At 28.5% G+C, this 12,931-nt stretch overlaps 1 protein-coding gene across 4 annotated transcripts in view; it reads right to left on the bottom strand.

Moving 5' to 3' along the window:
- LOC107456032 (protein qui-1) overlaps positions 1-12,931 on the bottom strand; it is a 246,807-nt gene that overhangs the window by 44,196 nt on the left and 189,680 nt on the right. For all 4 annotated transcript variants that reach the window (XM_016073796.4, XM_071181411.2, XM_016073797.4 and 1 more), the window contains 2 exons: positions 4,326-4,498; positions 3,506-3,596 (listed from right to left, as the gene is read on the bottom strand). In XM_016073796.4, coding sequence (XP_015929282.2) covers positions 3,506-3,596; positions 4,326-4,498 — 264 coding nt within the window. The remainder of the gene's footprint in view (positions 1-3,505; positions 3,597-4,325; positions 4,499-12,931) is intronic.

Raw genomic sequence — 12,931 nt, 5'->3', positions numbered from 1 at the left:
AAAGAACGCCAATCCCGGTAGAACTCCCTGAAGGAATTCCATTTTATAGTTGTAATAGATTTATTCTGCATTTTTTTTAATAGTTTAAGGGGTTTTCATACGAGATTATTAGTACGCTTATCAGTATGATTATTAGTATATAAAACACGAATGCGTATTTATTGTCATCAAACCAATTAAATTTCGTTTTTTGGGTTGGCGAATCAGAACCAATAACTGAAATTTTAAAACTGAAGTGGGCAGCCTTAGGCTTAAGCAAACAAGTTTACAAATTTCTGACCCCTTCCTTTGGTTTTTGTTGGAGCAAAAGATGTAAACTTTGTATATTTTTTGAATTTTATTATTTTTAAAAAAAAATTCTTTCCCTTAATAAAAAAGCTAATTTAAAATACAAGAGTGTCCAATGATTGCTCAAATGACGAGGGAATCCGAAAAAAACTGCAAGAGCAGTTCCGGGGTTCGTGAGCACAGCGAGCAGGGGGGTGCAGTCCATCTAAAATTTTAATAAAAGTCTTAAAAATGATGAGAGTTAAAAAGGCTTTCTAAGACCATTATTAAAATAAAAGTGCATATAGTGATTACACGAAAAATGAAACATCTTTGCAGGAGAAAACAAATTTATCAATGTTTAGTCTCTTGTAAATTGCAGTTAGTACTATTTTCATTTTATTATTAATTTTCAAATTTCAGGTACATTTTTTTTAAAAAAAAATTCAATATTTCAGCAGAAATATAAAGTGCAGAAATAAGTTTCTGTACTATAATAAAGAAATTGGTATGAAGCTCTAAAATTATTTATATAGCATGAAATCGACCTTTAAATCTCACCTCATTGTTTAAAACTACTGAGACCTCTAAAATATATAAGAGTTTCACTCTGTAGTTTCTTATTAACAATGTACTTGTTTCGTATGCGCGACTTTAATTAAAGCCACTTTGTGCTTTCTTGAGCATAAATAGGTGCATTATTATGCTTATGAACGCAATCTTAGAATAAACTAGAAGTTTCATATTTATTCTACTTAAAATAACTCATTCGTAGTTAAGCTAGTATTTCCAATTATCCATCTACCTGCAAAATATATTTGTTATTCTAAACCTGTTTTACGTCAGCGGAAGAAAGTATAAATAGCTCTCTGTGTAGGGTTTGGGATTATTAGAATACTTTAATGCATAAAATATATTGTATTATTTAGGTATATAGATAAACTTCCTCTCTATTGACTCTATTGATAACACATATATTTCTCTATTGATAACAGTACAGATTGGCATTAAGTGATCTAAATACCTTTAAATTTCCATTTCAAATTAGTAAATAGAGAAAGTTTGAGGAAAAATGCTTTCAATCGCATTTTTCTCAGAAAAGGAATATGAAATCGTAAACAAGTTGAAGGCCACAAATTAGTTCAGAATCGAAGAAAATTAAAGAGAAACGCAACTGAAATTCGACTGATCGCAATTAAGGAAAGTAGATGTTTAGTAAGTACATCAAAATATGTTTCCTTACAGTTTAAACATGAATGAGTTTTAATGCGTTTTATTTCCACCCGCAATCAAACATAATTTAGAGTTTTGTACTGATGAATCGAAACAAAATTTTCAAGTAATTTTCAATAATATTTGGTAATTATAAATTACTGAGAATCATGCACGCAATTAAAAGTGATTTTCTTAGAATTGAAGACAATGATTTTAAGTCACGAGTTGTTTAATATGAATTTATAAATGTGGCTTCTTTCTTTATTTCCTTCAAGTTCGTCATATTTAGTTCATTATCTAAACAAAAGCGAAAACTTAGAACTGCAAAGCCCGTAAGAAGCAAGTCTGGCATTTTCAGCAAATTAATTTATAGTTATCAAAAAGTTGGAATTCTTAATTAAAGATTAACAAGTTTTTTTAACTCAGAAAGTCAAACAATCAAGTTTATAAAAAGGAAAAATTTCGTTAAAAACTTGCGGACAGAGAATATTCAGCACATAAATTCCTATTTACATTTATATACTCTCTGCCATACCGAAACAGCAACATGTAGTTTTAACACAATTGATTAGGAAATACAACATATTATAAAAAGCTTGTGAGTGAATGAAAATTCCGTAATTGTCAGGAATCGGAGCCTATGAACATGCTTACCATGCAAGTGCACTGACCATAATTTGGTGGAAACGGTTTTAACGGTCTTCCAGAAAGCACTCGGATGATACACGAGTGAGGAAGAAATCTCCTCAAATATTTAAGAGCTCGCATTTCGTTATAAAACTTTTATTATCACGTAGAAATAATTTTGAGAAAAATGAATGCATTATTTCTAAGATACTAAACAATATTTGAAAAGTATATTCTGCTCGAGGTGTATTGGTTAAGAGGCATACCACTTATCTTTGTATTAAAAATGTATGGTACCATTGATAAACAAAATAAAAGGTGTCATAAAGCTAAATTCCAAGAAATTTTTTTTTTTTAAAAATGTAAGAAAGCTAAAAATGTAGTTACTGGTGTGACGGAAATTATGTACACACTTTCCAGTCACTAAGTGGCTGTAATTGTAATGCAAGCAATGATAAACAGATGCTTTTAAAAAGAAACGAGTATAAGTATTTTAAGCATGTGAAACAAATAAAAAAATTTGATTTTGAAAAGTAGCGATTAAAAAGTAAAATTACACGTGCGAAACAAAAAATGAGCGATTTTAAAGAACATTTCACGGAAATCGAAAATTCAAAGCAATCGTAAAATTCATTAAAAAATTTATTTACAATGTATTAAATTTTAATTTAGTGATATAAACCTTTAAAATGCAGGAAAAAGATAAGAAATTATATTGAAATCCTGCACGCTGAAAGAAACCTAACGGGAAATCAAAATTCAATGTTTGCATATAAAACGAAATTTTAAATTATGCTCATTTTAAAACTTTCAAATCTTTATAAGTTTTGTTTTTACTTTCAGAATCTCTCGAAACAAATTGACTCGTTGAGCAAATTTCAGAGCATTATGATTTTTGGTTAAAAAATTAAGTACAAAAAATCCTTCGACATTTTCATAACAAATACTTGTTTTTTTTTACGAAAAAAAAATAAAGCAAAATGATAAAAATTACTAAATTTAAAATGTACTGAAGTACAAGTAAAAGTACGTACATGTTACTTTTACTTTCGTTACAAGTAACGAAAGTAAAAGTATTGCCGTGTATGTAACAGTGTTCCTTCACGCTTTTTGGCAATTTAAGATTTAGAAAGTTGTGAAACTCGTGTATAATTTGGAAAAGATGTCTAAAAAGTACTCAGAATGTTATTTTCATTTCCTGATTACATTCGAATGTGAAAATTATTACAGCGTAAAATAGTCGAATTATCTCAAGTATGCGCAGTTAATCGAATTAACGATTTTTAACTGGAGCACGCATGTTAAGGAGATAAAATAATCTTCTTTTCTGCAATGAAAATGTTTTAAATAAAAAGCTTTTGAAAAAAAGGCACTATTAAATAAGAATATAACTTACCACTTTGCAAAAGATGAAACCAAAGTTCATCAATTTCTCTTAAAATATCACACCAGTCATCTTTTCGCTTCGTAACATCAAAATTTTCCTCCTGAAAAATTATTCATGAGTATTTCAACTTATTTTACTTTTTGTTTCAGTTCCATTAATTTATTATTTAATATTACAGCCACAAAAATTTTAAATTTCGAAGGGGTTTTATACTAAATATTTGTAACATTGGAAGAGTGAATAAAAGAGACGTAATTTTAAACTTTCACGCACTATTCAAACAGTAAAAATGCTCTATAGCATTTCCAAAAAGTATGGATATGGTAAAAAAAATATCGATAAATCTGCATCAGACCGAAAATCTAAAAACTGAATATTTTCGAGAGATATATTGAATTAAATCAAAATCGATCCCTCTTCAAACTTTAATTTGAAGGACTTGTAGAAAGTGGAATCAAGTTTAGTGTCTAAGTTTTTTTTAAAAAAAATTATATACTTTTTTTTCATTTGACATGGTTTTCTGGAGTCATGTCCATTTTAAAATATTTTCACCTCTTCTTTATTTTACAATTCTAGTGCCTATTGTAAACTAATATACAAAGAACTACAAGTCAAAATGAGGTGTTTTTTTCTGGATAAACCAAATTTGCAATAAATCAGGGTTTCCATTTTAAAATTTAAAGTTGCTTCTTCGCTCTATCCAAAAGGTTGTATTTTGTTAGCAAGTTTAGAATTATTGGATGTATATTTTGACTTTTTTTCATTCGTGGTTTTGTTTATAAACCTTCCAAAACCTCAGTATAATTTAAAGCAACCTGAAGTACAATACCTTGTCTTTTTCCATCAGGAATCCTAGCTGGAAGGCGTTGGCAAGTTCGGTGTAGCAGGCTTGTAGATCACGTGAAGTCTTTAAGTATTTATTCATGATGTACTTAGAAATGATATTATGACTCCAATGCAGGTATGGTCGGCGATCGACGTAATATTCTTTCAAGAGAGGCTCTGTGTATAGAGAAATAGATAAACCAGATAAAATATTTAGTGCAAAAAAGGTGAAGTTATACAGATTGTATATAATACAGTGTTTATTAACTTAAAGCGGAGGTTTCTTAGAGGTAGAGCACATCATAAGGATTAAAGAATGCATAGCAATCTTTAATTGGAAATGTGGTACGTTACTTGGGTTTCTCCTTAATATGATTTACCTGTTTATCCGCTTTTGAACTAAATTTTATGCTGCCTAATAATTATAGTAGAAATTTGCATTCAAATAAGCTTATAAATAGCTATTTTGTCGTAATTTAATGATCTGGCGACAAACTTGAAAAACACGCCAAGTTGGGCTCCAAATCACAAAATTAAGATGAAACAGTTCTTTCTGAGCCTAATTAAATCCAATAAATAAAAACAATTTAAATGAATAAATAAAAAAAAAATATTGTGATCGCTTTATTACTATCATTGGTTACCCATTGGTAAAAATAATTTTTTTCTGGATGGACTCCGATAAACGCTACAACATTTCGAATCATGGGTTGCAAAAACTTTCCCAATTGATATTTATCTCCGGATTGGTATTTAAAGACGTAAAACCTACTTCTTCTTCAGTATTCATATTTATATTAAAATCCTTTCAGTATTCATATTTATGTAAACCGACAAGACAGTAATTATAAATTAATAATGAAAAGAATATAAAAATACTTTAAAAAAGCAGCACAGCAAGATCAAATAAAAAAATTTAAAAAAAAACAGATTGATGATATTTTTTTGAAAATGCAAAAGCATATTTTACTGCTGAATAAGTTTAAAAAGAGGTTTTTCAGTCCCGTGTTAAAATATATAATTAGTGATGCCTAAGTCGTAATATAGTAAAAAAATCGCTTTAATAACACAAAAATATATTGTTTTATCTAAATGCTGAATAAAAAAAAACTCTAAAAATTATCCACCAGCAGCGGTTACCATAGCAACGCATGTAATGACGACGGATGCGCACTGTTTACTATTACTCTTTAACACAGTTGAAAAGTGTGATGACGTCCAAATAAGATGAGCACGCCATCAATCCCAAACCAACACTCATTTTGCGAATGGGTAAAATATTAGTTCCAAAGCATGGACAGACAGTTCATATCATATGGAAACATCCCCACAGACGGACGATGTTTCCGGTTTTGAATTTCTATGTGATTCTCAATTCTTTTGATGTGCACTACCTTCTCTACAAGTTTGTAACTGATGCACTGATTCACCTTGAATGAAAATTGCATATTTGTATATAAATAATATTATACATACAGCGCGTAGCAACCAGCAATTTAAATTAGTCGCAATATTTAGGTTTGAGAGTGTTATTAAACCTATATATTGCGACTAATATGACCAAGCAATATTGCCAAGCCAAACTTATTGATCAACCTAATTACAACCAAGCTTATTATCAAACCTAAATATTGCGACTAATATTGCCAAGCTTAGCGATATTGCGACTAAATACTACCAAGACGATTTTCTCCTCAAAAAAGAGGGTTGGAAAGCGCAAGGCTATTCTCAAGAAGGAATATGTAAGATGAAACTATCTGGACGATGTTTTTCCAAACCAAATAGATTGGCCTCTGATCTGTCATGGTAAGTTTATTTTCTTGTTTTATTTATTTATTTTTTTCCTTAGGGAACAGCTAAAACGTGTTGATTAAGAGTCTTCTATTGCACCCCTAGAGAATATTTCTGCCAAAGTTAGCGTTGCAACTAAAGAAGATAGTGAAATACTGCGATTCTTTCGACATCGTCGGTGCAGCCCTTTACTGTCTTAGTCACCGAGAGTCAAGGCCTCACAGTAAGTTTCTGACGTCATCCTCGAAAGTGCTAGGGTAGGCGGTAATCAGTTTGAATTCAGAGAAAACAATTATAAATAGTTCAAATATTTTTTGAGTGAAGTAAAATATTTTTGCTCTAGCTTATTAGCTAGGGCTTAAAAGTGGTGAAATTTTATTTTATTTTTAATTATAATAAATCAATGTTATTTATCACATTGAATATGTTTTTATTCTGGTTGATGTTTTAATGAAGCAATATCATTTGCATTTCATAACAGAAATTACTTTCAAAAGAAAAGTATTTTATTTCAACTTGAAATCATAATTCATCATAACTACATTTAATATCAAATGAATGAACTTCATTCAAATGTACTAGTTTTCAATTTTCTAATATATCAGGAAATATTGGATTTATGCATACATTAGAGAATAAGAAATGATAGATTTGAATAAAACAACTACGAGACTAAGAAAGGAAATCATATAATGTAAGAAAATAAACAAATGAAAAAATTATAATTTTTTTTGACGTATTCATAAAATTTCTATTTTAAAATAGGCTTTAAAAAGTTCTTTCAGAACAGTACGATAAACATTTAATTTCCAAGTAGAAATAATGTAAACACAAGCGCTACATTTATTTATAAGTAAATGGCGCATATAATATAATAACGGGGCATAATGATTTAGCAACGTATTTTTATCCTTAAGATTTTGAATTTCAAAAAATATTGATAGAATATTCAGAGAGCCCAATTTTTCTGCAAAATTACATTTAAAAAAAATGAGTGTACATGACATCAAAACTTGTTTGATTTCAGGTTAAAATATGAAGGTGTTTTTTTAATAAACGTCTTTCCTTTCATCTCTTTCCTACAGCAATCAAACAGGTTTTGGTATTTCATTCAACTGCCTCTCTCAACTGCGATTTGTCAGATTTCGATAGTTTTAGCTTTTAGTTGGAAAAATATCAATTTGCGACTCCTAAATTCTGTACACTTTTTAATGTCTACCTTTGATAAGATTTATTTATTTTTATCATGGGAGTAATTTAGGAAATACACTGTACATAAAAAAATGAGAAAAATTTTCTTACAAATAAAATTTAAGAACTCATCCAAATCTAAAATATGCAAATTTGATGTTAACTCCTCAATGGTTAAGGAATTCAGAGTACCCTTAGTACAATTATTTATTTATTTTGTTAATATAAGTAAAATAAACACAGTATGTTGCATTACGCGCACACTTAAATAACATTACTGATTTATCATTTTCCAAAGAAACAAAATTCTTTTTTTAAGCTTATAGATCACGGCTAAAAATCTAGGTATTCATTTGATTATAGATCAATTAGAACATTTTTTGCAGTTAATTATGAGCAAAATAGAAAAATATTGAAAAACAAATATCGAATGCACAAATGCTGAAAAAAGTTACTTTTTAAAACGATTATTTATAGTAGAATTTAATGAAATACATAAGGCTAATTACAAAAAAAATTATTTTGAAGTTAAAAAAAATCTCTAGAACCCAACTTTAAGAGAAAAAAAATCTCTAGCGATTCAAATACCACGTTAATATCAAAAAAGCGTACATTTAAAAAAGTTTTGGTTTTCCTGAAAAAACTACTGCTTTTTTGACAAACAAGCCTCAAAATTTAATAAATAATCCAGATAGTGGAAAGAATTTTCTTCAGTTTGTTTGAAATTATTTGAAACTTTAATGTAATAAATAAATTGGATTTTTGATATTTTAGTTCAGATTTGTTTATGTGACATCTTAAAATTAAATTACAAAATCTAATAATTGGATTTAATACAGTAAAAAAAATATTTATGACTTCTTCTAAAAATACAGAAAGACAATACCTCTGTATAAGAAAAAACCTCTCCTAAAAGCTGTGGAAAATAGTTTTGTTAAGCCCTGTATTTGAACGTAACTTAAAAGCATCGATGATTATTTCTTATTCGAAATAATTTTTGTTAACGAAAAATGATCTTTTATTCTTTCTGTTTTTGTATTTTCTGCAACTGACTTAGCTTTTAACACAGTTTCATTGACATAAATACAGAAGGGTTTGTTTAGATACATTAGTAAGATTTTGCAGGTAGCCAAACTTGCAATTAGAAACTTTCTTTCAGAATCAGTGAATTCGTTAAAAGTATCCTTAATTTTTTATATTTGATCAGATTTTCTTTTTTCAAATTCACTACTCTGTAAAAATTCTAGATCAAATTACAGTATGAAGTATCAGCACTTTCGGTGCATCATCAGTAAAAACTATTCAAATCCATCCATCCTGTAATTTTACTGTAATATTTATTTAGTTAGAGTGAATCAGTGATTTACGGTAATTATTACTGGAAAAATTACGATGTATCACAGTTGTTTGTTTTGTAACATGATCCTGAAAAATGGATTTTATGGTAAAAAGTACCGACATCCTGTTTGTTGGATCCACAATTTTTACAATGTAGGAGAAATTAGATTATGATTCTTTATTTTATTTCTAAGAACCTGTTTTAAATTTAATGTAGTTTTCTTAAATTTCCTCTTCTTTTCATCGCCTTTGAGAAATAATTTCAGAAGTATTATGTTAGTAGATTGTAAATTTTATCTCTTGTTGTTGACGTATGCCTGTTTAGGCAGAGGGGGTGCGATTGTTCTTGCTTTCCAGTGGCGCCATCTATGGCCAGGAATTCGACTTCTCTGTCGCTCCATACGTCGCACCCGTTTATAAGGCGGACACATTCATGCATCCATTCATCCATAGATCGTAATTTTTGACCTGAATCAGAGAACGATTGATCTTCAATCCAGTACCCCCAGAGATATTGATTTGTTATGGGAACATGGAGGACTTTTGCGACTAGACAGATTTAACGTGCTGCATCAGTCACTTTACTACACGGGGAGTCTTTGGCCGGCGGGATTCGAACCCACGAACTCTCGGACATGGGCCCAGCACCCTACCGACCAGGCTATCCTGGCCCATTTAATCTCTTGGTACACAGAAATAGCTGTGATTTCTGTGAGGTTAGCGCACGTTAATAATCAACTACAATAAACCATTTTTAAAACGAACTCTGTATCAAACAGAATTTCTGCCTAAAAGCAAAAGTTTCGAATGTCTTAACAGCATAATAAATGATATTCTATAATAGTAAATTATGTTGTAAATAATATAACTTGTATAAGTCAGAATTCCTAATGGGGAAACTGAAATTTAAAGATTACAGCTGAAATTATGAAAATGTGTTTTAAACGGAATAATTTCTTTATCTGTGTATTGTATTTTTATTTATTAGTTTTACTTAAATGTTTATTTATTTATTTGTATTTGTTGCATTAGTGATTAAATTTAAGCTGCTTAGTTTAATACTACAGTGAGTCCCTTATTTCAGTCACTCAATGTTCCTAATTTACCAATAATTCAAAGATCCTTAATTCAGTACTGAATAATGGAAGTATTAGGAATAAAGTAACCAAGATGATTTAAGAGGTACTAACTGGCTTAAAACGTCTCAAAACTAAAAATTTCACGTCTTTAATTTTTGAATGTAACTGAAACTACATGAAACAATTAAACATTTCATATTTATTTTCATTAAGTAGCCTAAAATTACATAATCTGAAACATTTTTTTTCTGTCTTCGCTAAAATACGCCGAGGACGCAATCATAAAATCTGTGGAATCAATAGTCCTGTGATCGGTTACTGATCAGTACTATAGGTGCAGGGTTGTGGAGAAAATTACTTCCTCTCTTCAGATCTATGTCTAAATTAAGATAGTGACCTCACAAATGGGTGATGCTGCCATCTATCCGTGGGGTTCTAAGCTAAGAAGTTCTTTCACCTCTGCGGTTCTCTCCAGTCCAACGAAAAAAGGACTTTTTTGGCTTATTTTGCAAAAGTCATTGTCTGTTTCACTAGGTTTGTCGATGTGTCATTAGAAATGAAATTTTTTTAAAGTTTTTAAAATAATAAATTTTCAAAATTATAGATTTTTTATTTCTCATGCTCTCCCTTTTATTACAAATTTTATTTCTTTTCTTCAATATAGTATTTTTACTTATTTAAAATGACGGGATAGAGAAATAGAAAACTATAAGATAATTTCAAAAACGTATTTTTAAAATATAATTTTGAAATAGAAATCATCATTAAATATTTATATATAAATTCTTTTTTAACGCAATTAACTTTTTCTTCATCACGCCATATTTATTTTAATAACATTATATATTCCACTAAATTGATAAACTAGTATAAACTGAGTTAATAAACTAAAAGTTTCAAACTAGAAAAAAATTTATTTCCAGAATCAGTAATTGGAAGAAAAAAAATTCTCCTTGCTGAAGTTTTCTGTAAAAATAAGCCATTAAAAAGATAACAAGCAAAAGATAAAGTCAGGCTTTATTAGAAATAACGTGTATTTGAAGAGAATTAGCAGTGACATTTAAAATTGTCCATAAAGTGCTTTAATCAATCAATAATCGAAATATGCTTGGAATAAAAATAAAATATTAAAAATAACGGAAGGCAGCTTCTTTTAAACATGATGTGAAAATGAATTGACGACAAATAATTTCATTCCACTACATCTTAAACGTACAAACCGAATTTGCCTTAATGTTATAATTTTTCTTTAACTGCAAACATTATTGACTTAAGATAATTATAATTTTCTAATCTTATTAAAAGGGGATCACAATTTTAAATAAGATTTTCGCTCCAGTGATTTAAAGTCGTTCAATTTTATTTAAATTATAACAATCGATACTAGTTTAGAATAAGAATAAATCTTTCACAAAATATTAAATTATTAATGAATTTAACTTCATATATAGACAAAGTACTCTAGGGTGTTTTAAATTTTTACTTATTTTTTATGCATTTATTCTCGAAACATGAAATGAAATAAACAGCTTAATGAGGGAAATAGCCGTGTGAGATTATAATCGGGATCTTAGAATGCCTGGGGAAATTTTTAACGTTTTAAAACGTTAAAACGTTACGTTTTAACGTTTAACGTTTTAAGCGTTACGTTTAAAAATTTATATATTGTTTTGAATTTTGTTTGATGTAGGGATGCAGAGAAATATGAAAAATTTTAACAAATCATATGGGAATTAATATATATAGCTGAAGTTTTACTCTCTAGAGAAAACGAAACCAAAAGTTATTTCGTGTTCTAATTCACATGAAAACAAATTTTTTCACTGATTGACAAATAGTAATTTGCATTATTTTTTAAGCATTAAAAATATCATGATTTTTACGTCGTAAGCTCCTTAACTTAAAATAAAAGAAAAAAGTTAAAATAACTTAATAATTTCTGAAGTGACAAAACTCATTTCTCAAGAGCATTAGAAGGAAGAAAAAATAAAACCAAGGGAAAAGAGAATGAAATTTTACTAGAATATTATTTTCTGCATACAGCATTCTTGGTTTTTTGCTGGTGATTGAATCTAATTTATTTATTAACATCGAAAACATCTATTATTAAAATAGTTTTTTATTTAAAAGAATTACACTATTTAAACTTTTTTATTATTTAAGGTTTAAGAAAAATACGAATAAATGCTCTAATGTTTTCAACAAATTTGAATAATTAAGAGAGAAAAAGGTATTTAGAATAAAAAAATAGTAGAATATAGCTAATCGATATTTTTTTTAAAAGAAAATAGAAAATAATCAATTCTAGATTTTTTAGAATAAACAGAAAAAGACATGCAATAAATCTAAATACATCTATTATGAAGAACACTGTGAAACATTACTGATCATATTTCAGTATGAAGTACTGGTACTTTGGGTACATCATCCTTGAAATCCATTATAGTAAAATATTTTACCGTAATTTCAGTAACATTTATTTACTTAGAGTGATTCAGTCATTTCACGGTAATTATTGCTGTAAAATTTACGGTATATCAGATTTTTTTGTTCCATTACATGTTCCGGTAAAATGGACTTCAGAGTGGAAGTTGCGGCAAGCTGAGTGTCGATACTTTTTAGTGTAGTTTGATCAGACATTTTTTGAAGTGTAGTTCCAAGATATCTAAATATTCAAGATATCTATAGTGGAAGTTACGGCACGCTGAAGGTCGATACTTTTTACCGTAGTTTGATCAGAAATTTTTTGAAGTGTAGTTCCAAGATATCTAGAGTGGAAGTTGCGGCACGCTGAATGTCGATACTTTTTACCGTAGTTTGATCAGACATTTTTTGAAGTGTAGTTCCAAGATATCTAAATACTATGGGTTTGTGTTTTTGTGTGAAATCAAAAAGAAATGATGGCGATTTCTTATTAAATTGAATTATCGATTAAGGGAAATTCTTATTTCTCCTAAAAATAATAAAATTGGACAAAAAATTAAATTTTGGAAAAAAAATGAAATAGATATTATTTTATTTCAATTATTGGATTTAATTTTTATTCAAAGATCTAAAACTTCAATAATAAAGTAGTTTCCAGAAATTAAAAACTTTTTTTATTATTTGAGGTCAAAGAAAAATGATAATGTATCTCTTTTAATGCCTTCATTGAATTTGAGTAGCTTAAAAGAAAATTTATTTCCTTTTAAGAATCTTTTATTTGGTTGTT

The sequence above is a fragment of the Parasteatoda tepidariorum genome, chromosome 8 (genome assembly GCF_982258835.1).
Source record: "Parasteatoda tepidariorum strain Cologne lab strain chromosome 8, Ptep-v5.0, whole genome shotgun sequence".
NCBI lineage: Eukaryota > Metazoa > Arthropoda > Arachnida > Araneae > Theridiidae > Parasteatoda > Parasteatoda tepidariorum.
This window is presented reverse-complemented; position numbering and strand designations above follow the sequence as displayed.